The 26,680-nt window shown below is 33.5% G+C and overlaps 3 protein-coding genes across 4 annotated transcripts; all 3 read left to right on the plus strand.

The window, feature by feature from the left end:
- The first annotated feature begins 3,001 nt into the window (after window positions 1–3,001).
- LOC107936925 (rust resistance kinase Lr10) lies at window positions 3,002–6,298 on the plus strand. Its single transcript, XM_016869710.2, has 3 exons — window positions 3,002–3,850; window positions 4,207–4,256; window positions 4,994–6,298. The coding sequence occupies exons 1-3, from the start codon at window positions 3,783–3,785 to the stop codon at window positions 6,070–6,072; spliced, it is 1,197 nt and encodes a 398-aa protein (XP_016725199.1). The 5' UTR covers window positions 3,002–3,782; the 3' UTR covers window positions 6,073–6,298.
- Window positions 6,299–9,650: 3,352 nt separating this feature from the next.
- On the plus strand, window positions 9,651–13,084 carry LOC107936928 (LEAF RUST 10 DISEASE-RESISTANCE LOCUS RECEPTOR-LIKE PROTEIN KINASE-like 2.2). Its single transcript, XM_016869713.2, has 3 exons — window positions 9,651–10,570; window positions 11,134–11,267; window positions 11,832–13,084. Exons 1-3 carry the CDS (start codon window positions 9,684–9,686, stop codon window positions 12,968–12,970), a joined length of 2,160 nt encoding a protein of 719 aa, XP_016725202.2. The 5' UTR covers window positions 9,651–9,683; the 3' UTR covers window positions 12,971–13,084.
- Window positions 13,085–20,115: 7,031 nt separating this feature from the next.
- On the plus strand, window positions 20,116–23,936 carry LOC107936941 (uncharacterized). Of its 2 annotated transcripts, XM_041086801.1 has the most exons (4): window positions 20,116–20,412; window positions 20,663–20,789; window positions 21,207–21,280; window positions 23,626–23,936. In XM_041086801.1, exons 2-4 carry the CDS (start codon window positions 20,683–20,685, stop codon window positions 23,718–23,720), a joined length of 276 nt encoding a protein of 91 aa, XP_040942735.1. In that variant the 5' UTR covers window positions 20,116–20,412; window positions 20,663–20,682; the 3' UTR covers window positions 23,721–23,936. The 2 variants fall into 2 exon arrangements, with proteins under 2 accessions (XP_040942735.1, XP_016725212.1); XM_016869723.2 differs by lacking the exon at window positions 20,116–20,412 and having other exon boundaries at window positions 20,438–20,789.
- The last annotated feature ends 2,744 nt before the right edge of the window (window positions 23,937–26,680 follow it).

The following is a 26,680-nucleotide window of genomic DNA, read 5'->3' on the forward strand; positions in this document are numbered from 1 at the left end:
GTGCCAAAACGACGCTGTTTTGGCACCTGACCCCTAGTGTCCAAACGGTGCCGTTTTAAAGGGGCTATTTAAGCCCAAAAAAATTTTAAAAATCATTTCTGCTACTAGCCCTAAAAAAAACAAATCCCTTCTCCCTCTTTCTCAAAAATCCGGCCATTGAGTTCCTTGGCCCTCGGCGCACAACCGCCGTGGCCGGTGGCCGGAGTCGCGAAACGGGCTTTTCAGCCTTCGCTTCACGGTGTCCTTGAAGGCTAGGCCTTCTCGACCGTGGGAATGAGAGAAAAAAGGAGAAAGAGACCTCACCCTATCCAACTCTGGTGACGGCGAAGATGGGTTCCGACGCCGACTCCTGAAGCAAGCAGGTACCCCCTCTTCCTTTTTGTTTTGTTTTTGTTAAGATATGTAGTAGAAAATAAAAAAAAATAAAATAAAAAATACAAGAACTGAAAGAAGAAAAAACTGAAGTCAACCTTTTTTAATCTTTTTGATCTGCTCTTTTTATTAATCACTTGTAAAAAAAGAAGAAGAAAAAGTACAAAAGGAGCATTCGGCTTTTTATAGCCGATTTGTTTCTATTTTTCCCTATTATTTTTGCTGCTTGTGTGTTGATCTTTCTTCTGTAGGTGATTGACATGCGCCGGTGATGGGATAGTGGCGGTGACAGACGCGCGGCGGCCCGGAGACCAAGGGTCTGAAGCGAGTGGCAGCAGAAGACCATCGGTCTGGAGCTAGTGCGGTGCTTAGGGTTTTAGAAACTAAAACCCTAAGTTGACTTTGGTTTTCGGGCTTGGGTATTGGGCCTCTGTAATTGGGCTTTTTGTTTTATTATTTATGTTTTGTGTTTAAGGCCCGGGTAAAATTGGGCCCGTACAAATAATAAGAAAAAAAAGTAGCAATAACATTAATAATTCTAATAATAATGTTTATAGTAATAAAATAACAATAAGACTAATAATAATAATAATAATAGCATTGGTTAATTAGAAAAATAGCAATAATAAATGACTAAATTGAACTAAAAACGGAAGTTTGGGGATGATTCGTAATAAATAAAAAAGGAAGGACTAATTTGAACGTGCTAATAACATTGAGGGGCCAAATGGGAAATAATCCCCACCCACCAAAACGCATAGCTCCTTTAGTGACCAAATTGCAAGTGAAACAAATTGTGGGGTAAAATTAAAAACAAAAAAAAACTTAATTGTAAAATAATTAAAAATTGGAAGGACCATGGTTATAAATGACCCATTGCACAAAAAAGCGAATCACCTATTGGAGCGGGTCGGGTCACATAGGCCTAAACGGCGTCGTTTTGGCATCTGTGGTTTGAGCCTAAAACGACGCCGTTTTATATCCTTATAAAAGTAAAAAAAAAATTTCTTTTCACCCATTTGTGCTACTGTTTTCTTTAAAAAAAAATTCAAAGGTTTCTCTTTTCACTCAACACCCCATATCCGGCCCAGCTCCGTGGCCACCGTGCCGGCCGCTGCAGCCGGTGGCTGCGCCTCCTTACACGGTGGCCGGAAGTTCAAAAGGTATTATTTTTTGCTTTTTTTTGTTATAAATATGTACGTTTTATTTTTAAAAAAAAATAAAAAGAACAATTTCGAAATAAAAGAAGGAAAAAAAATAAAATAAAATAAACCTTTCAACTTTTTCTTTTTCCTTTTCGACTTGCTTCTCTTTTGCTGTTTGTTTTTTTTTGAATCTTGAATCCCTTTTTTTATTTCACCGAAAAAAAAATCCAAAAAACCACCCCCATTACAGAGATGACATTCGACTTTTATAGCCAATGTTACATGTTACTTCTATTATTTTCCTTGCATGTTTCTGTTGTTTGCGTGTTTATCTTGTTTTGCAGGGTGGGTGGTGGCAGAACAGGTGGCGCAGCAGCGGCAGAGGGCAGGCGTTAGGTGCGGTGCAGTCAAGGAAGAACGGCTAGGGTTCTAAGGCCTTTTTTTTTCTGCTAAAATTGTTTAGGATGCGGGCCTGTTAATTGGGCTTAGGGTTTTTACTATTGGGCTGTTCTGATTGGGTTTGTTTTTAGGTTTTTAATTGGAATGGATTTAGTTTATTTTTTTGTGTTTGGGTTTGATTTAGGCCCCGGGCAGAAATTGGGCCTTACAATGATCAACGTTTTTTTTATGTTTTCGTCTTTTAAAGAAGACTTGCATTGTCTTGGTCGTCGGTAGACCTGCCCATGGGCCGGGTGGCCCGGCCCGGCCCGACGGCCGCCCGAAATATGGGAGGGTTTGGGTAAAAATATAGGCCCGAAATATGGGCTTGGACAAAATTTTAGGCCTGTTTAAAAAATGGGCCGGGCCTCGAGCAAGATTTTTTTGGCCCGGGCCCGGCCCGGCCCGGCCCGAAAAATATTAAATATATATATTTTATTTTTAAAATATAATAGTTTTTTATTTTAATTTTATTTATTTTCATTTCCTTGACTAGTGTTACAAAATAATAATAATAAAACATCAAGTTTGTTTTACTAATCAAATGTTAGATTTTGTTACAACAATTAATACAATTAATAATTTGATAAATTTACTAATCAAATGTTAGATTTTATTACAACAATTAATACAATTAACAATTAATAATTTGATAATTTTACTAACAATTAATTTTAATAACAATTAGTTTTAATTTTATTAAAAAATAATTTTAATTTTAATTTTAATTAAAAACGGGCCGGGCCGGGCCGGGCTCGGGCCCCATATTTTTATTCGGGCCGGCTTGGGCAAAATCTCAAGCCCATATTTCGGGCCGGGCCGGGACCGGGCCTAGTAAATGGGCTGAAATTTTTTGTGGGCCCGACCCGAACCCGCCCCGGCCCGGCCCATGGACAGGTCTAGTCGTCGGTCGTTGTCTTTTATGAAAAGTCTTGCCCTCTTGCTCCCCAGTCCCTAAGGCGCAATAACCTTGTCTCTATTCTTAGTTAAAGTCTTCTGTTCTCATTAATGCTTCTTTTCATCTTGATATATTCTCTACTTATTTCCCTGATTTAGTCAGAAGCTTCACTGTTGCTCTTCTTCTCTACCAAAATATTAGCATGTCATATTCAAAAGCAGAACTCTCATTGTTTGGTCACCTAATGCCCACTTTTGCTTTATTCCTTATTCTAGTCCCTGATGCTTCTCTTGCTAGGCATCTTTTTAACCAGGACTGCAGCTCTGTTTTTTGTGGGAATTTGAACATCAGTTATCCATTGCGATTAAAAAACCAACCTCCCCAGTGTGGTTGGCATGACCTGGAACTAGAGTGCGAGAATAACAACCGCACCACTTTGGTTTTGAGAGAAGGGAAATTCTATGTCCAAAAACTTTTTTACGAAAATGAAACAATCCAACTGGTGGATTCGAGCCTGGAGAAGGATGATTGCAACTCCCTTCCTCTTAGTTCCGTATATTTCGATTATTCAGATGGACAATTATATTCTATTTTTTCTTCTCAATATTATTCTCAGTCTCATCATTATTATTCTTCTTTTTATTATATTAGAGAGTTTTATTATTCTCATTTTCTTTATAAGTATACTTCTTATTATTATAATTATAGTAGAGAGTCAGAGGCTAGCATTATGTATGTTGTGAATTGCAGGAAACCTATAAAATTATCCCAGTATATCAATGCCTCTCGTTGTATCACCAAATCGAATATCTCTTCTCCTTCCCCTTCAACTTCTTTTTTCTATTTTTTAGACAGAAATACAATACTAAATCTCAATCAAGCTTGCACTGTGGAAGCGGAAGTTCCAATTATGGTTGAGTATATCAGGCATGTCTACGTTGGCTATCTACAATAAGCTATCTGATGGCTTTTACCTTTCATGGCATAAAATTTCTCTGTAAGTTTCTAGTAGTGTTTATTATTCTCATTCTCTTTATAATTATTTGACCTTTTACATAATAAAATAATATTACTGCCAAAATTATAAACTGACATAAATGACATTTTTCATGAAATTTAATAATTGTAGTTATTTTTTAAAAAGTATTCATGCAAGAAAAGTACTACTTCTATAGTTGCATTTTTTTCCCTTTTATTTTGTGTAAAAATTTTAGTGTATATAAAATAAAATTTGACATCAAATGTCAGTAAACATTAATAATAATGAAATTTGTGATTTTTAATATGAAATACATGTAAATATAAAGTTGTATAAAATTTAATCGTGTTTGACTCATTCTACTAATACTGCAGATTGTCACATTTGAATTTCGTCTTGGGAGCCTGTCTTTCCGGAATAACAGGTATGTCTATTATCCCACCAGAAAATTACGTTTCGTTCTGTTTTAAAAAAATATTTATATTTATATTCTTCATTTTTATATTTAGGAAATAGTAAAAATTTTATATTAATCAGGATATTAGATTTAATATTATTAAAAAATTACTGACAACAAAAATATTTTTACTTTTATATGAATGTGGATAAGGGTCAATTTAAGCTAAAAATAATTATTTTCATCTTTTTTATAAATTTTTACTGAAAACAATTAAAAATTTTCACATATTTTTATTTTTATTTTAAAACAACAAATTTCAAAAATTTCAACTAAACATATTTTGTTGGATGTTTTCTCTAAGACCCTTCTCTCATCCGCAATTCACGCATACCTTATAAAACCAATCCTCTTGTTTGGAATAAAAGCATCCACCACCTTCCCATCTACCCAAATATTTGTTTCAACCAACCGCAGTTCATCCTTCTAGGACATTACTGAGAAAAAAACAAAACTATTCAACTTTAATTTTATGAAAATTACAACATTCTTGATAACTATTTTAGTTTTATCTTGCTTGATTTAGAAAAACGAAAAAACACAAGGCATCAATGGGAATATCAAACAATTGAATTGCTATTTTAAAATTAATTGCATAAATTAGCGAAAGTATGTGTTTTAAGAGGGATGAAACTGTCACATACATAAACATATTGAGAATGTAGATAATACGTTGATGTTTTTCAATATGTTTTTCTTGAAAGGATATTTCATCATACTGAGGCTCCTCCTTGGGATACCTTGTTTGCTTGTGCTTGTAATCTATAAATGGAGAAGAAGACATTTATCCATGGATGATAAGATTGAAGAGTTCCTTCAAAGCCACAATCTAGCTCCAATTAGATACTCTTTCAAACAAGTTAAAAAAATGACTAAAAATTTTAAAGATAAATTAGGTGAAGGGGGTTATGGTTCGGTGTTTAAAGGAAAGCTTTGTAGTGGACATTATGTGGCAATAAAATTGTTGTGCACATCAAAGGGTAAAGGCCAAGATTTCATAAATGAAGTTGCTTCTATCGGAAGAATTCATCATGCTAATGTGACAAAACTTATTGGATTTTGTGTGGAGGGATCAAAACAAGCTCTAGTGTATGATTTCATGTCAAATGGATCGTTAGATAAAATCATATTTTCTGAAGAAAACAGGAACACTTTAAGTTGGAAAAAACTATTTGATATTGTGATTGGAGTTGCTCGAGGAATTGACTACTTGCATCAAGGATGTGACATGCAAATTTTACATTTTGATATCAAGCCACACAACATTCTTCTAGACGAGAATTTTAATCCAAGAATTTCAGATTTTGGTCTTGCTAAGTTGTATGCAATAGATGATAGCATTGTCTCTCTCACTGCAGCACGAGGAACAATAGGGTATATTGCTCCTAAATTGGTTTATAGAAATCTTGGAGGCATTTCATACAAAGCTGATGTTTATAGTTTTGGAGTGTTGGTGCTAGAAATGGTAAGGAGAAAGAATTGGAATGCACTTGCCAACCACACTAGCCAAATAAATTTTCCATCTTGGATTTATGACCGGCTAGATCAAGGAGAGGACATGGAGCTGGGAGATATTTCTGATGATGAAGAAGTAATGATAAGGAAGATGATAATAACAGCCTTTTGGTGTATACAATTATTACCTTCTGATCGTCCTTCAATGAATGAAGTGTTAAAGATGCTTGAATCCAATGTCGAACTCCTTGAGATGCCTCCAAAGCCATTTCATCAACTTCCTCTTGAAACATCAACGGACATTCATAGCTGTGAGAACTCTAATTAATGACGAGGAAAGTGGGTCATTGGATGTTGTTACTATAACCAGTTTTAAAGTCGTTTAAGATTGGAAACATTTCCTGACATTATCTTACCTTTGTAGCCTTATATAATATTTTCCTTTCGTATATATTAGCATCTTGTGTGTGTACTGCATATGTACATAAATTATTTAAAAATAAATGTTTGTTTTGATTTTAAATAAATAATATTGAAGTGATACTTTGTAGGATTCTTGAGCTCCTTCACAACATAAGTGTCTTTATGAATTGGTTCAAAAGGAGGGTTGAAATAGATAGGAAATAAGGGAAAACTAAACAGAGGAGAAAAAATATATGATATAGTGATTAGTTGAAGCACTTAGTCTTCTTCACATAGCTGAATTTGACTACTCAAAATGATTGATGTATAATATACCAAACTTGTGAGCTTATGATTTTTGTTCTCCATAATCATCCCCCTTACAGTTTTACTTAGCATGCCAAAAATATTAGAGCCTCAATTGTCTTTTTTTTTTTTTTTCCGTTAAGAAGAATTGACTTTTATTGACTTAGTGGGTCATAATAGTGGGGTTGGCAACCACGTCTCCTTTTTTTATTAAGAAATAATTTACGAAATTTATTGGTTAAATTTGGTTATTTGTCTTTATATTATTTTTTATATTTTAATTTGGTTACTTTTAACCTCTATGCTTTTCGAACTTAAGAGTGCAGTCGTTGCAAAATGGTAGTTGTTAAATTCATTAAGTTCTACTAATTTCAAATTTTGGCATCGCAAACATATTTCTGCATGTGTATTGCAATTACTCACTAAAAACCTAGTTAATAGATTTAATTCTTGTCATTTGCTTCAAGATTAAAATGTCAAAATACGAAAAGTATCGGGATTGAAATTTATGGACTACAACTACAATTTTACAAATAGTGAAAATTAATAGCAGAGTTCAACTAACCGAATTTAACTAACCAAATTTAACTACTACCTTTTGGTTAGTGTTAAAATTTCAAAATTTAAAAAGTACATAGAGTAAAATTTGTTGAGGCAAGTTTTGGAAACAATAACTCACGCAATGACCATTGGACAAGTTTTATAACTTGCCTTATTTGTTGGCATGTTTGACCAAAATATCTTGATTATTTTCTTGCATCTATTTTGAGGATATTTGTGTAAATAATCTCATATTTATTATTGAAGAAGAGATTGACTCAAGCAAATTTACTTTCCAAGAATTTTTATGTTATCTATTTATTTTATATACTAACATATGCACATTTTTTTTAAAAAAAATTGGTTTTTATAAAGGATTGAAACGGCGCCATTTTGGGCCTTAATCCCAGTGGTCAAAACGAAGTCGTTTCGAAGCTGACCCGTGCGTCGACTCGACCTGATCTTAGGATCCGCGTGTTTTCACGTTAATGGTTTAATTACGCCTTTAGTCATTCCGCTTTTTCAGCCTACTTTAATTTAGTACCTTTTCTTTTTTTAATTTTATCACCTAATCTTACTTTATTTTCAATTTGGTCCTTGGACCATTTGAGGAGATGGACGCCTGAAACGGTGCCGTTTTCGATGACTCGAAACCTGGTTGGTTTCGAGATAGGATCCAAACGTTTAATTGCTGTCTTGATCCTTCTAATTTTAAACAGTTTACAATTTAGTCCTGTTTCTTGTTTCTTTTATTTTTATCCTACGATTTTGGTTTATTTTAATCCTTAGAAGCTTTTTTATTACTTATAATTTATACTCCCTAATATCATTTTAATTTCAATTTCATACTTGATTTATTTAACTTCAATCCTCTTTTTTGCAAACTGTTTTATTCATTAGTTTATTTATTTCATTTATTTATTCGTTCTTCAATCTTATTTAATAATTGAAGTTAATTTATTTATATTCTTTTTATATACTTTTATATTTTATTACAAATTGTATCCTTAATTTCATTCATGCTTTAACTTGTTTTTTTTTATTTTCGATATTTTATAAATTATCTTCCCTTATATTAATTTATTTATTGATTTCTTTGTCTTTATTATTTTTTTATTGGCATTGTCCTTTATGTGCATACGTTGTTGTTATTATCATTGTTATTATTTATTTTATTTATCGATATTAATGTTAAAATAGTGTACATTATATGATTCTCGTAAATTGTTTTTATTATTATATTCATTATTATCATTTATTAATTCGACATTTCATTCATGTATTATTTTAAATATTACACATTTTCACTCAATTTGTAAAAAATAAAAATTTGAAAATAAAAGCAATATTTCGTATTTTGGAATTCGAAAAGTCGGTCCCTAACTTACATGATTTCAGTTTTCTCAATAAATTTAAATACACGAACCCTTTAAATAATTTTTTAAATTATCTAGGGAATTAAAAAAGATTGTGTTCTAACTTACGGAATATGATTTCTTTTCTAAAACCGAGATAATCAAATATCTTAAAAAATAAATAAAACTTTCGGTGTTTGTTCTCGTTTCGAGATTTAAGATATTGTGTCCTAAATCACGGAATATAATTCTTTTTCTCGATTGATGTGAAATACGCCCTTTTTAAAAAAAATTAATTAAGTGATTTTAACAAAAGGATCGTATTTTAAATCTCTTCTAAATTTTCAATTTTTGACATTAAGACATTAATCAATCGATTAGGTACCAATTTTGGGTGTTACGAAGGTGCTAATCCTTCCTCATACGTAACTGACTCCCGAAACATTTTTTTTTAAATTTCGTAGACCAAAATTGTTTTAATAAATCAAATCGTTATGAGGTGACCTGATCATACCTCATAAAAACGATCGGTGGCAACTCCCATTTTCATTTTCGTTTTCAAAATAAAAAGTCTACCTTTTCACAAAAAATGGTTTTGACAATTCATCTTAATAATATTTTTTAAAAATAATTGATATGGAAGACCATGACTAATTATTACGTAAAACAATGCAATTCATGTGGCAAAAGAAAAATATCAGAGGAGGCACCAAAAAAATTCAGAAGAATTTTATTCGTTTACTTTGATTTTTCAAAGTTTCATTTACCCTAAACAAAACGTTTCAATGCTTTTTATATTTCCTTGACTTTTAAAACCTTTCTTTACGTATTAAACTTGACTTGTCTTAAACCTCATTCATTGTAGTTGGGGTAATTAAGATGATTGAGATTTGTCTAAAATTATTAAATTTGTTATCAATTTAGGAATAATTTCATTTTGGGTTACTAAATAAATTTTGATGTGGTCAACGAAATCAAATTACATTTTTAATTTATATTTTAAGTCTGATTCTTTAATCGGAAATCTTGTCTTATTTAAAGATATTAAATGCTGTTAAAAGTTACTTGGTTTGATTCTATATATATAAAACAAGAAAGAAATCAAGAATGTCACTGGTCATCAGCTTTATATATTCCTCCTCTGTTACCATAAATTATGTATAATTTAGGGATTAACAGTAGAATTTAATCAATATTTTTTTAATGAATATCAAAGAGTTGTTGTTCTCTATACTAACTTACAAAATAAAAACGGAGGAAAGGAAATGAGGGTTGTGGCTATCAGCCTCTTCAAAATAAAAACTTGCATTGTGTTGGTTGTCGGTCATAGTCTTTTATGAAAAGTCTTGCCCTCTTGCTCCCCACTCCACATGGTGCCATATCTCATCTTGAGATATTCTCCGCATATATCCCTGATTTAGTTAGGAGCTTCATTGTTGCTCTTCTTCTCTACCAAATTATTAGCATGTCATATTTAAAAGCAAAACTCCCATTGTTTGCTCACCTAATGCCCATTTTTGCTTTATTTCTTATTCTATTCCCTGGTGCTTCTCTCGCTAGGCATCTTTTTAACCAGGAGGTCCAGGACTGCGGCTCTACTTTCTGTGGGAATTTGAATATCAGTTATCCATTTCGATTAAAAAACCAACCCCCTCAGTGTGGCTATTATGACCTGGAACTTGCGTGTGAGAATAACAACCGTACCACTTTGGTTTTGAGGGAAGGGAAATTCTTTGTCCAAAATTTTTTTTACGAAAATAAAACAATCCAAGTGATGGATTCAAATCTGGACAAGAATGATTGCAACTCCCTTCCTCTTAGTTCCATATATTTCAAGTATTTAGATGGACAATTGTATTCCATTTTTTCTTCTCCTCATTATTATTCTCATTCTCATCATTATTATACTTCTTATTATTATTATAGTAGAGAGTCAGAGGCTAGCATTATGTATGTTGTGAATTGCTGGAAACCTATAAAATCATCTCAATATATTGATGCCTCTCGTTGTATCACCAAATCCAATATCTCTTTTCCTCCAACTTTCTTTTATTTTTTAGACAGAAATACAGTGCGGAATCTCAATCAAGCTTGCATTGTGGAAGCGGAAGTTCCAATTATGGTTAAGAGTATATCAGGCATGTCTACATTAGCTATCTACAATAAGCTATCTGAGGGTTTTTACCTTTCATGGTATAAGAACCCATACATGGAACTTTCTGGGTAAGTTTCTTCTATTATTTAGTTATATACCCGTAAGTTGAGTATGATTAACTTTCTTATTTCTCAGCTAAAGTAAAATATAGTACTAAACTCCGGAAAGGGTAGATCTGACCCAAACGGATAGAGAAGTAAAAAATAGATGAGCATTGAAATTTTTGGCTCAGAGAAACTCCAAGCAAAATAGTGAAAATTATGATTTTAAAAAGTTTTTTATATAGACAACACAACTATTTAATCAATATTTACAATTTATTAGACTTTTCTATCTAGCTAATAAAATAATATTACTATCAACATTATAAATAGCTGACAGAAATGACATTATCCATGAAGATTAAATAATTGCAATTAAATTTTTTAATATTTACAACACTACTTTTTTTATAGTTAAATATTTTTTTCCTTTTATTTTGTGCAAAAATTTAGTATATAAACAAAAATTTGACATCAAATGTCAGTAAACAATAATAGTAATGAAATTTGTGATTTTAATATGAAATACATGTTAATATAAAGTTGTATAAAATTTAGTTGTGTTTGACTCATTCTACTCAATACTGCAGATTGCGATATGTGATGTTTTGCTTTGGACTCTGTCTTAACGGAATTGGTATGCGTATGGTCTCACTTTTATATATATCGTACTGCGGAATGCGATATATGATGTTTTGTTTGGAACTCTGCCTTTACGGAGTAGGTATGCAAATGGTCTCATTTCTATATATACCGAAGCATAAATCAGAAGTGACCAACAGAAAAGCATAACAATCACCCAAAATCACCAGGCCCTTATATCAAGTAAAATAGTCACCGAAGAATGCAACACTTTTACCAGATTGGATTTAGAAACTAAACCAATTCTCTTGTTTGCAATAACGGCATCCACCACTTCCCATGTACCCAAATAATTGTTTCAGCCGACGCCAGTACACATCCTTTCTAAGCCATTATTGAGAAAAAAAACAAAACTATTCAACTTTAATTTTAGGAAAATTAAAAGATTCTTTATATCTATCTTGATTTGAAGTTTAAAAAGAATCTATTTTAATTTTATCTTGTTTGATTTAGAAAAAAGAAAAACACAAGGCATCAATGGGAATATCAAATAATTGAATTGCTATTTTAAAATTAATTGCATAAATTAGCGAAAGTATGTGTTTTAAGGGGAATGAAACTGTCACATACATAAACATTTTGAGAATGTAGATAATACGTTGATTTCACAATGCACTGATGTTTTCTAATATATTTTTCTTGAAAGGTGTTTCCATCATACTGAGGCTCTTCTTTGGGATACCTTGTTTGCTTGTACTTGTAATCTATAAATGGAGAAGAAGACATTTATCTATGGATGATAAGATTGAAGAGTTCCTTCAAAGCCACAATCTAGCTCCAATTAGATACTCTTTCAAAGAAGTTAAAAAAATGACTAAAAATTTTAAAGATAAATTAGGTGAAGGGGGTTATGGTTCGGTGTTTAAAGGAAAGCTTTGTAGTGGGCATCATGTGGCAATAAAATTGTTGTGCACATCAAAGGGTAAAGGCCAAGATTTCATAAATGAAGTTGCTTCTATCGGAAGAATTCATCATGCTAATGTGACAAAACTTATTGGATTTTGTGTGGAGGGATCAAAACAAGCTCTCGTGTATGATTTCATGTCAAATGGATCGTTAGATAAAATCATATTTTTTGAAGAAAATAGGAACACTTTAGGTTGGAAAAAACTATTTGATATTGTGATTGGGGTTGCTCAAGGAATCAACTACTTGCATCAAGGATGTGACATGCAAATTTTACATTTTGATATCAAGCCACACAACATTCTTTTAGACGAGAATTTTAATCCAAGAATTTCAGATTTTGGTCTTGCTAAGTTGCATGCAATAGATGATAGCATTGTCTCTCTCACTGCAGCACGAGGAACAATAGGGTATATTGCTCCTGAATTGGTTTACAAAAATCTTGGAGGCATTTCATACAAAGCAGATGTTTATAGTTTTGGAATGTTGGTGCTAGAAATGGTAGGAAGGAGAAAGAATTTGAATGCATTTGCCAACCACACTAGCCAAATATATTTTCCATCGTGGATTTATGACCGGTTAGATCAAGGAGAGGACATGGAGCTGGGAGATGATATTTCTGATGATGAAAAAGTAATGATAAGGAAGATGATAATAACAGCTTTTTGGTGTATACAATTATTGCCTTCTGATCGTCCTTCGATGAATAAAGTGTTGAAAATGCTTGAATCTAATGTTGAGCTCCTTGAGATGCCTCCAAAGCCATTTCATCAACTTCCTCTTGAAACATCAACAGAGGTTCATAACTGTGAGAACTCTAATGATGAGGAAAGTAGGTCATTAGATGTTGTTACTATAACCAGTTTTAATGTCGTTTAATATTGGAAACATTTCCTTTCATTATCTTACATTTGTAGCATCATATAGTTTTTGCCTTTCATATATATTAGTATCTCGTTATGTGTATTGTATTTGTACATAAATATGTATTTGAAAAATAAAAGTTGTTTTGGTTTTAAAATAAATAATACTGAAGTGATACTTTGTAGGATTGTTGAGCTGCTTCACAACATAAGTGTCTTATGAATTGATGCAAAAGGAGGCTTGAAATAGATAGGAGATAAGGGAAAACTAAACAGAGAGGAGAGAAAATATGTTACAGTGATTAGGTAAAGCACTTAGTCTTCTTCACATAGTTGAATTTGACTACTCAAAATAAGATACTAGGGTAGAATAATTGATGTATAATATACCAAACAATTGTTAGCTTATGATATCCATTCTCCATTATCATCTCCCTTATAATTTTACTTACCATGTCAAAACCAGAGACTCATTTGTCTTTTTTTTTTTTCTTTTTTTTTTCTTAAGAAGAATTGACTTGCATAGACTTAGTGGCTTATTATAGTGGGTTGGAAATGACGTCTCCTTATCTTGTTTTTTTTAAAGAAATATTTTACAAAATTTATTAGTTAAATTTGGTTTTTTTTTTGTCTTTATATTAATTTTTATACTTTAATTTTAAAGAAAAGGGAAAGAAGAGAGGATTTTTTTTTAAGACAGAGAGGAAATGATTTTTTTTCCTAAATTTTTTGGTTTTTATAAGCCTCCAAAACGACGCCGTTTTGGGAGTGACCTCAGACGCCCAAAACGTCACTCCCAAAACGACGTTGTTTCAAGGCCGACCGAAGTCCAACTTGACCCGATTCTAAGACCCGCGTGTTTTTTGAGGGGGTCTATTTGCGCATTTGGTCCTTCCACTTTTATGGCCTGTTTCAATGTAGTCCTATTTCTTTTTAATTTATACCGTTTAATTTTAAGTTATTTTATTTTGGTTCTTCTGAGTAACGGTGCGCATAAGGACATGGGGTATTTTCCCATTTGGTCCCTCCTCTTTTTCGGGTGTTACAATATAGTCCTTTATTTTTATTTTTATCCTGATTTGCCCCCTAAAATTCTACTTAAGTTTCGATTTAGTCCTTCTTATATTTATGCACTTATTTTATCATAATTTAGACTCTTAATTTCATTTCAATGTCGATTTAATTCTTATTTATTTAATTTCGACCCTGTCTAGATTTTTTAATATTTTTATGTATTATTTATTTATTTTATTTATTTATTTACTTATTATTTCCTTTACTTTTTAAATATTTAAAATTGATTTGTTTTCGTATTTCCTTTTTATTGTGCTTTTTAATTTTTTATCTTTTTATCTTTTGCCTTTATTATCGTTATTATTTCACTATTTATGTATTTATTTATGTATTACCCTTTTTTATACTTTCAAAAATTAGATTATTTACGTTTTTTACTTGCACATTTATTGTTCTTGTTCTTGTTGTTAATATTATTATACTTTCATATTTTATCATGCGTATTATTATCATGCCATTATTACTACAAATTGATGTTGCATTGTCATTTACTAGCATGATATTTTTATTTTCTGTAAACCATCATTCTGTTTTTTATATACTTCCATTTGATTTTATTATGGCTACAATCATGTCATGAACCGTGTTCAAATACATTTACCCATTTCTATACTATGGCCAAATAAGCTAAATACACATTACTTTAAGTATTATATTCATCTTTGCACGAGGCACAAAAAAGGAAAATATTTCAAATCAAGGTTATGTTCATTATTTTGGAATTAGAAAAGTCGTTTTCTTAACTTACGAAATATGGCTTCCTTCTAAAACCGAGATAGTCAAATATTTACTTTAAGATAAATAAAAAACGAGATTTAAGTGATGATCAAATGGCGTTCATTCTTGTTCTCGAGGATCTAAGACATTGTTCCTAACTTACGGGACATGATCCTTTCTTCTCAATTAACTTGAAATAAGCCCTTTTCATGAAAGTTAATTTAGTTAAGTAATGTCTTAATAAGGGATCGTATTTTAAATTCTCTTCAAATTTTTAATTTTCGATACTAAAGACATCTAGTTATCAACTAGGTACCAATTTTGGGCGTCATGAGGGTGCTAATCCTTCCTCGTGCGTAACCGCCTCCCGAACCCATTTCATGAATTTTGTAGACCAAAAATCGTTGTTTTAGTAAATCAAACTTTTTATTAAAATGATCAAATTATGAGGTGATCCGATCACACCTCATAAAAAGGATTGGTGGCGACTCCATTTTAGTTCCTTATAAAATAAAAAAAGGTCGATCAAAAAGGTTTCGACAGCTTGGCGACTCCACTGGGGACAAAATAAGAGAGTCAAGCAGCGAGTTGATTACTTTTGGTATTTTTTTCCAAAAATTGATAATTTGGTTTAAATTTACAATCCCTTCATTGCATTTCATCCTTTATTTATGTGGTAAATCAAGTCTTCATCATTTTGTTACATAATGATATGTTTGCTTTATTGGTTTGAGTCTCTTGGTATATTTATGTATATCGCATTGCATAATTGTTCAATTTTGCCCTTCTTAAGTGGGAGTGAGAAGCTATTCCTTCGTTAGGTTTTCACCTCCGTATAAGATAGTGGATCGCTTTTGGTATACATCCGTACCTATGGCTTCATGAGATATTCATCTCTATATAGCCATAGGGAAATGTATTCCCCTAAATCGAACTTGGTCCGTATGAGCCTATAATGGGTGAGGATCGAGGAATCTATTGATTCAGGTACCTTTGCTTTAGAACCGAACCACATATAATGAGCCCTAAGAACCTACCCTAGATAGAGCCATACCGAATCTTTAGTGGTTACCCGAATAGGTGCTCTATGTATTATTTCTGGCTTGCTTTAAATTCTAGCTTTGTATGAAATGTACTGACTTGTTTCGTTTTGTTTTGGTTGTGATTGCATTACATTTTCATCATAGAAAAGTGTGTTGATTCACGTTCAGTTGCTAAATAGAGAGCTTGTCATGGAAAATGGATTTCTTGATAAAGTGGAAGACAATGCAGCCATCTGTATATGGTCTGAGAAGACACAACAAGAGAAGGGTGATAGCCTGATGAAGGGATATATGTCAGAATTGTGGGATTTCACTCACATCAGTGTGACTCAAAATAATCTCCAAGAGTTGAAAGAGGTATGGGACCAATAGGATGACAAAACCAAACAATTATTCTACTTTAACTATGGTGATTTGCCTTATTAAAAATACAACTAAAATATTTTGTTTGGCTACTAAGAAAGTAAAATATTTGAGAGAAATAATCAATAATTTTTATTGATCATACATAAGAATTTGAGACTGAGACTAACAATTTATAGAACTTGAGCTTCATAACTGACTATTGTTATAAGCTAAACATCCACTAGTAACAACAATCTAACTAACCAACTGATCAACTAACTTAACAGTCAAGCTAACATACTACCTAATAATTGATAGTCTAACAAAGAAGATTTAATACTTGTATTGTCCTGGTCCTCCTCAATGTAGTTGAGATGATTAAGATGGTAAATATATTTGTAAAAGTATGTGTCCAAAATTATCATTCTACAATTCGCACAACTTTTCAATGTCTTTGAAGATGTAGTTGAGGATTTTGCTTGAAGACAAGCAAACATGTAAGTGTGGGGATATTTGATAAGTGCTAAAAGTAACATATTTTTATCTCATTCTTAATGCATCTTTTGGTGATTATTCAATGTTAATTGTGACTTTTGTGCTCTTCATCCTTTAAATTAATATTTTTATGCTTAATAGAGCACTTAGAAGGAAAAAGAGTTGAAAAACAAGTGAAAATCAGAGCGTTGGAGGAAGTTACGGGAGCCGCACGGGCTGAACCATTCCACATGGCCATGTGACCCACATGGGTGTGTGATAGGCCATGTTGTTTTCACGGAATTGTGCACCGAACAATGGAAAATCACGACTTTTAGGTTTTTTGAGTATTCTAAGATGTATATATGATAAAAATAAGAAGAAATGAGGGAGCCGTCATAGAACATTTAAGGAAACAACTCAAAAAACCACTAAAGCCGACTTTGAAGTTGATTTTCGTCAAGATTGAAGATTCCTAGTTGATTTATTAGGATATTATCATGAGTTTTTTTTATTTCTTTCGATTATATTGTATCTTGGATGTTTCTATTTTCAAGCATGACCTAATTTTCTAAATACTTAGGGAAATGAACCATATGATGGATTCTTTCATTTGATTTTTATTTTACGCAATAAATACTTAGTTTCTTGTTCTCAATTATATATGCTTAATTCTTGGTTTAATAATTCTAGATTATTGATCCATTTTTTATGTGCTTAAATTGGTGGTTGAATATGTAACACCTCGGTTCTGACAGGTACAAGGTTTGGTGTATAGTCCTAAGGAAGTATGATTGGCAGGGTAGGCTTCACCCAAGTGCATTTTTAGGCATATAGAGTGGACATATACAGTTATGAGATTAAGTTAACAAAGGTTCCTTGTCTGGTGGCTATATTAGTTGGAATAAGACTAATGGTCAAGTAAAATGACATCGAGAGTATGAGTTTACCTTAAGGATATAGTGCACTCGTTAACTGTGGTACTGTGCAAGTTAAGTTACAAGATAAGCTGGTTAGGAACCAACTGACTGTGAACCAGGATAGTTAAAAGATAAGGGGATACTCAATTAGGTTTTTTGAAAGTTGCAGACTTTTGATAAGATAATTCTGTAAGGATGTGACATTTGTCAAGTTTCAATGAGGACCTAAATTATGATAATAGATATTCAAGTTTGGAAAAGGGGAGTTCTCTTATTCTTTCTTCAAAAATATGGTTATTTGAGGCTTGAGGAATCGAATACATTTCTTTAAGCTAAAGTTGAGATATGAGATTTTATCAGTGATTACTCCATGTCAAGTGGTTGCTACAGTATCTTGATAAATGTTGGACCTAGAGTTCAAGTTGCTATCTGTGGTAGTCAGGTGAGTCCTTATACTAACGTTTTCATGTATATTGTTCATACAAGATATGCCTATGGTAATCGTTTGAACTATGAAATAGAAACCAAAAGTGTATAGTTTGAATTTTTGTTGGGGTTTGCATGTATAGTTCGTATGAATCTGAGAAGTTTAATATATGAAGTTTGAGTATGGGTGTATGGCACATTTGAAATGCATGTGATGAAGTGCATGATTAGTGTCTTAAAGTGTTGAGTCTTAAGCAATGTCAGCGTATGAAGAGTCTGTTAAGAAAGTTTATGTCTGTTCACCACGATGAAGTCTAAAGGGGTCCGTCGGAACTAAAAAGACAATCTTTGATATGAATCTTGAAGGAAAAGCCCATGACCATGACACCTTCTTAAAGGAACTAAAGGACGATGATTACCTAATGGGATTCTTTGTGTGTCCTAGGATGATGATGGGCAAACCTCACAAAACATGAGTTTAGGCAAATACATATAATAAACATGTTAGGAAAGGAACACCTTTGTGGTGCAATATCAAAAGAATGCCTTTGTGGTGAATCATGAAGGGATAGTCTCTGTGGCAAACCCTGCAATAATAGCCTTTGTGGCAATAGTTTAAGAGATAAGCCCTTGAGGTGCACTCTAAAAGAATAATTTAGATCGTGAATTTTGAAACAGTGCCTTTATGGCATATTGTAGTGAGGCTCTCAATGGCCTACCCTAAATGAATGATTCATGTGGTAGATTCTGTATTAAACTATTTTGCGCAATCAAGTATGACTTGTAAGTGTGATTAGAAAGAAAAGAAAGGCACATTGTCTTTATGGGCTACGATAAAGTGTTATGCAATACCATGATTCGATTGTGAATAATGAAGTGATGAGATGTAGAAGGGATGATGGGACAATATAAAAGAAACATATTTTGAACAAGGATTTTTCTAATATTATATTTGAAGGAAAGTACTGTCATCTGTAGAGGTGATCAAACATGAATTGTGGTTAAATGATGGCTTAAAGTTACATATACAAGTGTAACAATGTTTTGATTGTATAGACCTTTGTAAAGAGAATGGGTAAAGACTTATGAAATATTAGATTCAAAAAGGTAAGTGCCATATAGAAGTTGTTGAGGGATAATTAATGAGTTCAAAGTAAGGCATGATATCCATTGAGAATGATGAATGAAATTCTAAGAAAAGTATTCACTAGAAACAAGTTGAAAGACTAGAATAGTAAGAACGTCATAATGATTCTTCAGTAAAAATTGCAAGCATTGTGTAGGTAAAGGACATTTTTCTCACTAAGTTCTTATGACCTTATTGTGTAGGTAAAGGACATTTTTCTCACTAAGTTCTTATGACCTTACTTGTGTGTAATATGTTATAGGTAAATTTATGCGAGTTTGCGCTAGGAGGGACAATGCTAGGATTACGCCAAGAAGTGGCATATTAGGCTATTATGCATACAAAGCCAGTTGGTGGTGTGTTCAAAGTTGATACGTACTTAGAATCTTCAATTAGGGATAAATGAAATAAGTTAGGGCATCAAATCAAAAACTCTGTAACCTCGTTATTATGTATTGTAATTGTATCTACTTATGCATTTAGTTGTCATGTATAAAAATTGATTGTAATTTGTATAAGAAAACTCGATTTGTTTATTTCTCCAAAGTTAATACAACTTGTTTCGAATCTTCCTTTTTCTAAATTCAAAGCATTGAAAGTTATTCACAACCTCATACTAGTCAAAGTCTTCTATCCCCATTAATGCTTCTTTTCACATGGTAATTTTCTTTATATATATACCCTTGATTTAGTTTGAAACTTAAGTTTTGTTTTCTTACCTACCTAAATTTTTAGCATGTTACGATTAAAAGCTTGTCTTGGTTGTCGGTCATTGACTTTTATGAAAAGTCTTTCCCTCTTGCTCCCCGCTCCCCATGGAGGCATAACCCTGTCTCTATTCTTAGTTAAAGCTCACATTCGTCAAAGTCTTCTGTCCTCATTAATGCTTCTTCGCATCTTGAGATATTCTCTACATATTTCCCTAATTTAGTTAGAAGCTTCATTGTTGCTCTTCTTCTCTACCAAATTATAAGCATGTCATATTTAAAAGCCAAACTCCCATTGTTTGGTCACCTAATGGCCACTTTTGCTTTATTTCTTATTCTATTCTCTGGTGCTTCTCTTGCTAGACATCTTATTAACCAGGATTGTGGCTCTACTTTTTTGTGGGAATTTGAATATCAGTTATCCATTGCGATAAAAAAATCAACCTCCCTAGTGTGGTTACTATAACCTGGAACTTGAGTATGAGAATAACAATCGCACCACTTTGGTTTTAAGAGAAGGAAAATTCTCTGTCCAAAATATTTTTTACGAAAACAAAACAATCCACGTGATAGATTCGAGCCTGGAGAAGGATGATTGCAACTCCCTTCCTCTTAGTTCCATATATGTAGGTTATTTCATTTCTTATTTTCCTCCTCGTATTTTTATTACTGCTCCTTCTACTTCTTCTTATTATTATTCTGGTAGAGAGTTGGATAGCATTATGTATGTTGTGAATTGCTGGAAACCTATAAAATCATCTCAGTATATCGATGCCTCTCGTTGTACTACCAAATCCAATACCTCTTCCCCTCCAACTTCCTTTTTCTATTGTTTAGATGAAAATACGGTACTAAATCTCAATCAAACTTGCACAGTGAAAGTGGGGGTTCCAATTATGGTTAAGAATATATCAGGCATGTCTACATTGGCTATCTACAACAAGCTATCTAAGGGATTTTACCTTTCATGGTATTACAGCGAGAACTACTACGAACTATCTCTGTAAGTTTCTAGTAGTATTTAAGTTATGTACCTTTAGGTTGAGTATGATTAACTTTCTTATTTCTCAGCTAAAGTAAAATATATTACTAAAAACCGAAAAGGGTAGATCTAACCCAAACGGATGGAAAGTATTGTCACTAATGTAATGCAACAATTAATCCAATCCAATCTCCAAAGTGAAAGTAAAAAACAGATGAGCATTGAATTTTTTGGCTCAGAGCAGCTGCATCTGCCTTTTTTTCCCTCTCTTTTTGAGTTTTTGTTTGAACCACTTCTTTTAATTTGTTTTTCATTTCCTCTGCAATTTACACTAAAATGTAAAAATTACAGAGAGTTTGTGATTTAATATGAAATACAAGTTAATACAAAATTGTATAAAATCTAGTCGTGTTTGACTCATTCTACTGAATACTGCAGATTGCAATATCTGAAAAGGGCCTTGCACCACTTCCTTTACGGAATTCACGGAATAGGCTTCGTTACTATTGTAGGTATGCAAATGGCCTCACTTTTATATCTACCCAACATTAAGCTTCGTTCCGTTTTAAATTTTTTTTTCATTTTTCATTTTTGAATATACCAGAATGGATTTAGAATGGCAGATTGGCATTCTAAATCCATTTAAAATTTTTATATATACCAGAATGGATGCCACTTCGTTGTCATTGTATCTATCTTGAATCATGCACTCCTTTCCATTCATATATTTCTCCAAAAATAATATTGTTTCAGCCAACCTCAGTTCATCCTTTCTAGGAGATCATTATTGAGAAAAAACAGAACTATTCAAGTTTAATTTTAGGAAAATTAAAAGATTCTTTATATCTATTTTAGTTTTATCCTGTTTGATTTGGAAAGAAAAAAGAAACACAAGGGAACAATGGGAATATCAAATAATTAAAGGGTAAACTACCAAAATAGTCACTTTTGTTTGCCTTAGGTTACATTTTAGTCACTTATGTTTGAAATGTTACGTTTTAGTCACTTATGTTATCGTGTTGTAACATTTTAGTCACTGATAGACCTGTCCATGGGCCGGGCGGCCCGGCCCGGCCCGACGGTCCACCCGAAATATGGGAGGGTTTGGGTAAAAATATAGGCCCGAAATATGGGCTTGGGCAAAATTTTAGGCCTGTTTAAAAAATGGGCCGGGCCTCGGGCAAGATTTTTTTGGCCCGGGCCTGGCCCGAAAAATATTAAATATATATTTTTTTTATTTTTAAAATATAATAGTTTTTTATTTTAAGTTTATTTACTTTCATTTCCTTGACTAGTGTTACAAAATAATAATAATAAAACATCAAGTTTGTTTTACTAATCAAATGTTAGACTTTGTTACAACAATTAATACAATTAATACAATTAATATTTGATAAATTTACTAATCAAATGTTAGATTTTATTACAACAATTAATACAATTACTAATTTGATAAATTTACTAATCAAATGTTAGATTTTATTACAACAATTAATACAATTAACAATTAATAATTTGATAATTTTACTAACAATTAATTTTAATAACAATTAGTTTTAATTTTATTAAAAAATAATTTTAATTTTAATTTTAATTAAAAAAGGGCCGGGCCAGGCCGAGCTCGGGCCCCATATTTTTTTCTTCAGGCCGGGCCTAGGCAAAATCTCAGGCCCATATTTCGGGCCGGGTCGGGCCCGAGCCTAGTAAACGGGCTAAAATTTTTTGTGGGCCTGGCCCATGGACAGGTCTAGTCACTGAGTTGTTAATTGTTGACAATGGTGTAACGGTAAGTTGATGTGGCACCTTAAATCATCATTTCAAACGAAAATTTTAGGTTAAATTCTACAATTGGTCCCTATATTTTTTCATTTTCAACAATTTAAAAAATTTCTTTTATGTTCTTCTAACTTTTTTTTCCCATTCTCTTATGCTTCTCCCTCTATTTTCCTCCCTTCTTCATTTCTTTTAACATAGTTTTTCTATGCTTTCTATTTGTAACTAGTCCACAAGCTCGCCTCACTCGAAAAAATTAAATTGTTCAAAAAAATAAAACATAGAAAAACTACGTTGAAAGAAATGGAGAAGGGAGGAAAACAAAGGGAGAAACATAAGAGAATGGAAAAGAAAGAAAGTTAAAAAAACATAAAAGAAAAAATTAAATTGCTCCAAACGAAAAAATATGGGGACCGATTGTATAAATTAACCTAGAATTTTTGTTTGAAATGATGATTTAACGTGCCACATCAGTTTACTGTTACACCGTTAACAGAAACTAACGGCTCAGTGACTAAAATGTTACAACGTGATAACATAAGTGACTAAAACGTAACATTTCAAACATAAGTGACTAAAATGTAACTTGAGCCATACAAAAGTGACTATTTTGGTAGTTTACCCATAATTAAATTGCTAATTTAAAGTTAATTGCATAAATTAGCGAATGTATGTGGTTTAAGGAGGATGAAACTGTCACACGCATAGACATTTCGAGAATGTAGATAATAAGTTGATTTCACAAAGCATTGATGTTTTCCAATATTTTTTCTTGAAAGATTTATTCCTCATACTGAGGCTCTTCTTTGGGATACCTTGTTTGCTTGTGCTTGTAACCTACAAATGGAGAAGAAGCATTTATGTTGAATTATACTCAAGTAGTAAGTGATGAATATAATCAATGTATGTTATTTAAAAGAGTTATCAGTACATGTATTTATACAGCAGTGATAGCTGCAACTACTAACTAACTAACTACTGCAACTTCCTTAGCTAACTAACTGCTTACTAACTATTAACTTGACAACTGACTAACTTCCTTATAATGCTCTAACATTCTCCTGGTTTTCTCTTTTTCTTAAAGCAACCGCCTCATCTTTAGTTGTTACTCGAAGAGCACTGCGCAGACCTACAAACTGCTTGGGAGCTGGAGGCTTAGTAAGCACATCGGCAATCTGATTAGCAGACGGAACAAAATTGACTTGAAGGGATCCATCAACAACCTTTTCTCGAACAAAGTGACGGTCAATTTCAATATGTTTTACTCTTGCATGATTCGTTGGATTGGCTGACATGGACACTGTAGACGTGTTGTCACACCAGACTGTTGGTGCATGGATATTGAAGCAATGGTTAGCATGTAGCAATCACATGTTTTATTATTATTATTATTATTATTATTATTATTATTTGGATGTAATGATGTAACTTAGTTGTATTCCAACTAAGTTTGTTAGTGGTAGTAGGTGGTGATTTATTTTAAGTGGATGTAATGATGAAACTTAGTTGTATTCCAACTAAGTTTGTTAGTGGTAGTAGGTGGTGATTTATTTTAAGTGGATGTAATGATGAAACTTAGTTGTATTCCAACTAAGTTGTCAAGTTGTAAGCTTGTATAAATAGGCTTTATGCCATTTTAAAAAAAATGAATGAATTCAATCAAGATTTCATCCATATACTCTCTATTTTAGCTTTGCTTAAAATTTATTTCATTTTTCTTCTTTGTTTCTGCCGCAAGTCTCGATTCTTGCTCGGCAAGCTTTTTGTTGAACCTTGCTATTTGTTGCACTTAGCTCCAACAATTGGTATCAGAGCCTATTTCTTAAGGGATCTGTTATACAAATTCATGGCTTCATCAAGCTTTTCACCAGCTGCACCTCAAGTCTTCAATGGAGAAGGCTACCACATATGGTGGTTAAAATGAAGACCTACCTACAAGCTTTCGATCTGTGGGAGGTAGTCAACTCAGATGTTGAACCAGAGCCACTTAGAGGCAATCCACCAGTGGCTCAAATCAGGCAGCATGCTGATGAGAGGACCAAGAGGCACAAAGCCATGTCTTGCATCCAGAACTCAATGTCAGATGTGATTTTCACAAGGATTATGGCCTGTGAATCACCAAAACAAGCCTGGGACAAGTTGCAAAAGGAGTTTCAAGGGACAGAGAGGACAAGGCAGCAACAGTTGCTGAACTTAAGGAGAGATTTCGAGAATTTGAAGATGAAGGAAGAAGAAACTATCAAGCAGTACTCTGACAGGATTATGGCTGTGGTTAACAGCATAAGGCTCCTTGGAGAGCAGCTCAAGGAAGCTAGGATAGTGGAGAAGGTTATTGCAACTCTGCCCGAGAGGTATGAGGCAAAAATCTCATCTCTCGAGGACTCAAGGGACCTGTACACCATCTCTCTGACAGAGTTGATCAATGCTTTATATGCTCAAGAGCAAAGAAGAGCAAGCAGACTGGAGGAGCATCAAGAAGGTGCCTTTCAGGCAAGAACAAACACTGCCTACAAAGGCAAGAAGGCCTGGAGAGACAAGCCAAGGACTGATGTTGCAAGAAAAGAGGGTCAGACTTGCAAGCACTGCAGAAGGGCTGGTCATCCAAAAGAAAAATGCTGGTTCAATCCAGATGCTGTATGTCAGCATTGTAAAAAGAAGGGTCATGTTGAGAGAGTCTGCAAGAGCAATGCCAAATCAAGGCAGAGTCAGTTTCAACAGAAGAAAGCTGAGGCTCGAGTAGCTAAGGAGGACAGTGACCAAGAGGAGCAAGTCTTTGCTGTGTTATGCTCAGCTGCTCAAGAAAGGTTCTCATCTGGTTGGCTTCTAGACAGTGGATGCACCAACCACATGACACCTGATGCTGCAATCTTCAAGTCTTTAGACAGAAGTTGCAGAACTAAAGTCAAGATAGGAAATGGACATTTTATTCAAGCTGAAGGCAAGGGTGATGTGCTAATATGCACCCCCACAGGTGCCAAAGTGATTTCAAATGTGCTTTTGGTGCCTGAAATTGACAGAAACCTGCTCAGCATAGCTCAGTTGCTGGAGAAAGGTTATTCTGTTGTGTTCAAAGACAACCAATGCCAAATCAATGATCCAAGTGGATCCAAGCTGATGGCAGTTCCTATGGCTAATAAGAGCTTTGTAGTTGACTGGACCAGGGAGTCAGACATTGCCTACACAGTCACATCAGATGAATCCAAGCTTTGGCATCAAAGACTGGGACATGCCAACTTCAGATCGATGGCTCGAATGGTCAGAGAGGACTTGGCTAAAAACTTTATCAACTCAGTGGATCATGATGATGTGTGTGAAGTGTGTCAGCTAGGAAAGCAGGCCAGACTCCCATTTCCCTCGAATCAAGCCTGGAGAGCCTCTGAAAAACTCCAACTGGTGCACACTGATGTGTGTGGCCCTATGAGGACTGAGTCATTAAGTGGAAACAGGTACTTCATACTGTTCATTGATGATTTTTCAAGATATTGCTGGCTTTACTTCCTAAAACAGAAATCAGAGGCGGCCTCAGTGTTTTGGAAGTTCAAGACTGCTGCTGAGACTGAAACAGGTTGCAAGCTGAAGTCCATAAGGTCTGATAATGGGACTGAGTACACCTCAGCTCAGTTCCAAGCCTTCTGTGATAAGGCAGGCATCAAACATCAACTTACCAACACATATACACCTCAGCAAAATGGTGTAAGTGAAAGGAAGAATAGGAGTTTGATGGATATGGCCAGGTGCTTGATGATTCAGAAGAATCTGCCTAAAGCACTATGGGCAGAGGCAGTTAACACTGCAAACTACATTCAAAATAGGCTTCCAACCAAGGCCTTGGATCAGAAGACTCCATTCGAAGCCTGGTTTGGATTCAAGCCATCACTGGCTCATCTGAAGGTCTTTGGATGCATCTGTTATACTCATGTACCTGCTGTCAAAAGGGACAAATTGTCTGAAAGGGCTCGACCTGGTATTTTGGTGGGCTACAGCACTGTTAAGAAGGGCTATAGGATCTTGGATCCTTCAACAAAGAAAGTGTCAGTCAGTAGGGATGTGGTATTTGATGAAAAGTCATGTTGGAACTGGGAAAAACATGAACCTGAGGAAGTTTCAGAAGGACTTGCAGCAGATCAAGTTGAGCCAGA

The sequence above is a fragment of the Gossypium hirsutum genome, chromosome D01 (assembly GCF_007990345.1).
Source record: "Gossypium hirsutum isolate 1008001.06 chromosome D01, Gossypium_hirsutum_v2.1, whole genome shotgun sequence".
Lineage (NCBI taxonomy): Eukaryota > Viridiplantae > Streptophyta > Magnoliopsida > Malvales > Malvaceae > Gossypium > Gossypium hirsutum.

Bases quoted from the DNA above. Each gene is read 5' to 3' on its own strand.
- LOC107936941 (XM_016869723.2), top strand. From the start codon at position 20,509: ATGTATGTTGTGAATTGCTGGAAACCTATAAAATCATCTCAGTATATC. The intron at 20,790-21,206 runs GTAAGTTTCTAG...TGAATACTGCAG, and splicing joins AACTACTACGAACTATCTCT to ATTGCAATATCTGAAAAGGG. The intron at 21,281-23,625 runs GTATGCAAATGG...TTTTTCTTAAAG, and splicing joins AGGCTTCGTTACTATTGTAG to CAACCGCCTCATCTTTAGTT.
- LOC107936925 (XM_016869710.2), top strand. From the start codon at position 3,783: ATGTCTACGTTGGCTATCTACAATAAGCTATCTGATGGCTTTTACCTT. The intron at 3,851-4,206 runs GTAAGTTTCTAG...CTAATACTGCAG, and splicing joins TCATGGCATAAAATTTCTCT to ATTGTCACATTTGAATTTCG. The intron at 4,257-4,993 runs GTATGTCTATTA...TTTTCTTGAAAG, and splicing joins CTGTCTTTCCGGAATAACAG to GATATTTCATCATACTGAGG.
- LOC107936928 (XM_016869713.2), top strand. From the start codon at position 9,684: ATGAAAAGTCTTGCCCTCTTGCTCCCCACTCCACATGGTGCCATATCT. The intron at 10,571-11,133 runs GTAAGTTTCTTC...TCAATACTGCAG, and splicing joins CCATACATGGAACTTTCTGG to ATTGCGATATGTGATGTTTT. The intron at 11,268-11,831 runs GTATGCAAATGG...TTTTCTTGAAAG, and splicing joins ACTCTGCCTTTACGGAGTAG to GTGTTTCCATCATACTGAGG.